General features: G+C 46.0%; 1 protein-coding gene across 1 annotated transcript; it reads right to left on the minus strand.

Annotated features, from left to right (window-relative positions):
• On the minus strand, positions 1 to 1,197 carry LOC108319553 (uncharacterized). The gene has a single exon (XM_017550717.1). It carries the CDS (start codon positions 1,195 to 1,197, stop codon positions 1 to 3), a length of 1,197 nt encoding a protein of 398 aa, XP_017406206.1.
• Positions 1,198 to 1,732: the final 535 nt, after the last annotated feature.

A 1,732-nucleotide genomic window follows, 5' to 3' on the forward strand; every position in this document is an offset into this window, starting at 1 on the left:
TTACGAAGGGCTTTTTGTTATGCGGTCAGGGTTATGACTACGGCTGCAACTTCGCCTGCGTCTTCGTTCCTCTTTTCTATATGACGGTTCGGGACTTTCTCGTGCAGGACTTCTCACTTGTGTTTTCTCTTGCTTCACATATTTACGAAGATGACGCTCCCGGATAAGCTTCTCGAGGTCATCTTTTAGTGTTACACACTCTTGAGTAGTATGTTCCCGATTCTGATGATATTGGCAATGCTTCCTTCCATCCGTGTTTCTAGGTGTAACAACGTTTTTGACCGAGAGGAGGTCAACATTAAGGGCTTCATTCAGAATTTCTGCTCTCGGCGCATTAAGCGTTGTATAGTAAGTAAACCTGGGCGTTCGGGAAAAATCCTTCGAACGAGGGACCTTACCTTTCTCGCTACTGCATGCAGAAGCTTCCTGTTGTTGTTTTTTCCTTGAGCTCCTCATGTCCTCCATACGGACAAACTCGTCTATCCTTTCCAGAAGTTCATCCATTGTTTTTGGAGGTCGCACATATATTTTTTCAGCAAAATATCCTGGCCTTAGGCATGAAGGTAGGTTGCTGATGATAAAAGTGTGATTAACATCTTTAACTCGTCGTACGACTTCATTATACCTTTTCATAAAGGCTTTCAAAGTTTTGTCATTTTCTTGTTTTGTGTTTACCAATTTCGTCGGTGTTATCTCCTGTCTCCGATTGGCTGTGTATTGTCTCCTAAAGAGGGTTTCTTCAGTGGCAAAGCAATCCACTATGTTGGGAGGAAGAGTGTTGTACCACTTCAATGCCTCGTCCTTGAGTGATAAGGAGAAGGCCCTGCATATGATTGGATCATTGTCCGTGTAGAACGCCATTGCATTGATGAAGATCCTGAGATAATTGTCGGGGTCTGTCGAGCCATCATATTTCTCTAATGTAGGAGGATTCTTTTCGGGCATTGGAGTTTGCATGATGGTCACCGTAAAAGGGAGTAAACTTGTAGGCCGGACGGTTCGCAAGGGTGTTGGTTCCCTTCTTTCTCGACCGTTCGGGTTTGTGTGCTGAGATGGTTGTTGATTACGACTTCCATCGTTTTCATTCTCGTGGTTGCTATCCCGTTCGGTAGTTAACACCGCGTGCTGAGCAGACTGTTCGATGCGACCTCGTTCCGCCTTTAGCGTCGCAATCTCCTCTGCATGCTTCTGTTGCATCTCTTGTTGTGCTTGGGTTTGTGCTTGTATGGTTCGTGCATGTGCCTACATCTACGCTTGCATCTGTGCTATCAAATCTCGGTTGTTCTGTTGTTCCTCCATGCTTCTTGTGGTCACCCTTGGGTTTCTTCAGCTTGCTCTCAGCCCCACGTTGGCGCCAAAATGTTTCGGTAGGGATTTTCGAGACCGAGAAACTAACCTGTTCCGACGTGTCTTCCTTCCTTCTGAAAGCTGGGATCGCTTGAGGTGCTTGTCTTTCTTTTGTCTGAGCCATTCGGTTGACTTTCGTCTAGGCCGTTTGGTCACGTTAGTCTTGGCCGATCAGTTGCCTTCGTGCTGCGGGGAAGGGGGGGGGGGGGTACCTGCAAAAGATACTCCGACACTCAAGTTAGGCGTGAATTTAAAGAACCTTGGTTCTTAGTTAAGTATTTAGTGAAGGGTTATCACTATTGAATGTTCGGGTGTCATGAAGTGTGAGTTGAACGTACTTGACTTGTGGCCCTGACTCTCTATTTATAAGTTGTCTTATGGACCT

Source organism: Vigna angularis, chromosome 5, assembly GCF_016808095.1.
Source record: "Vigna angularis cultivar LongXiaoDou No.4 chromosome 5, ASM1680809v1, whole genome shotgun sequence".
NCBI classification, from domain to species: domain Eukaryota; kingdom Viridiplantae; phylum Streptophyta; class Magnoliopsida; order Fabales; family Fabaceae; genus Vigna; species Vigna angularis.

Bases quoted from the DNA above. Each gene is read 5' to 3' on its own strand.
- LOC108319553 (XM_017550717.1), bottom strand. From the start codon at position 1,197: ATGCAACAGAAGCATGCAGAGGAGATTGCGACGCTAAAGGCGGAACGA.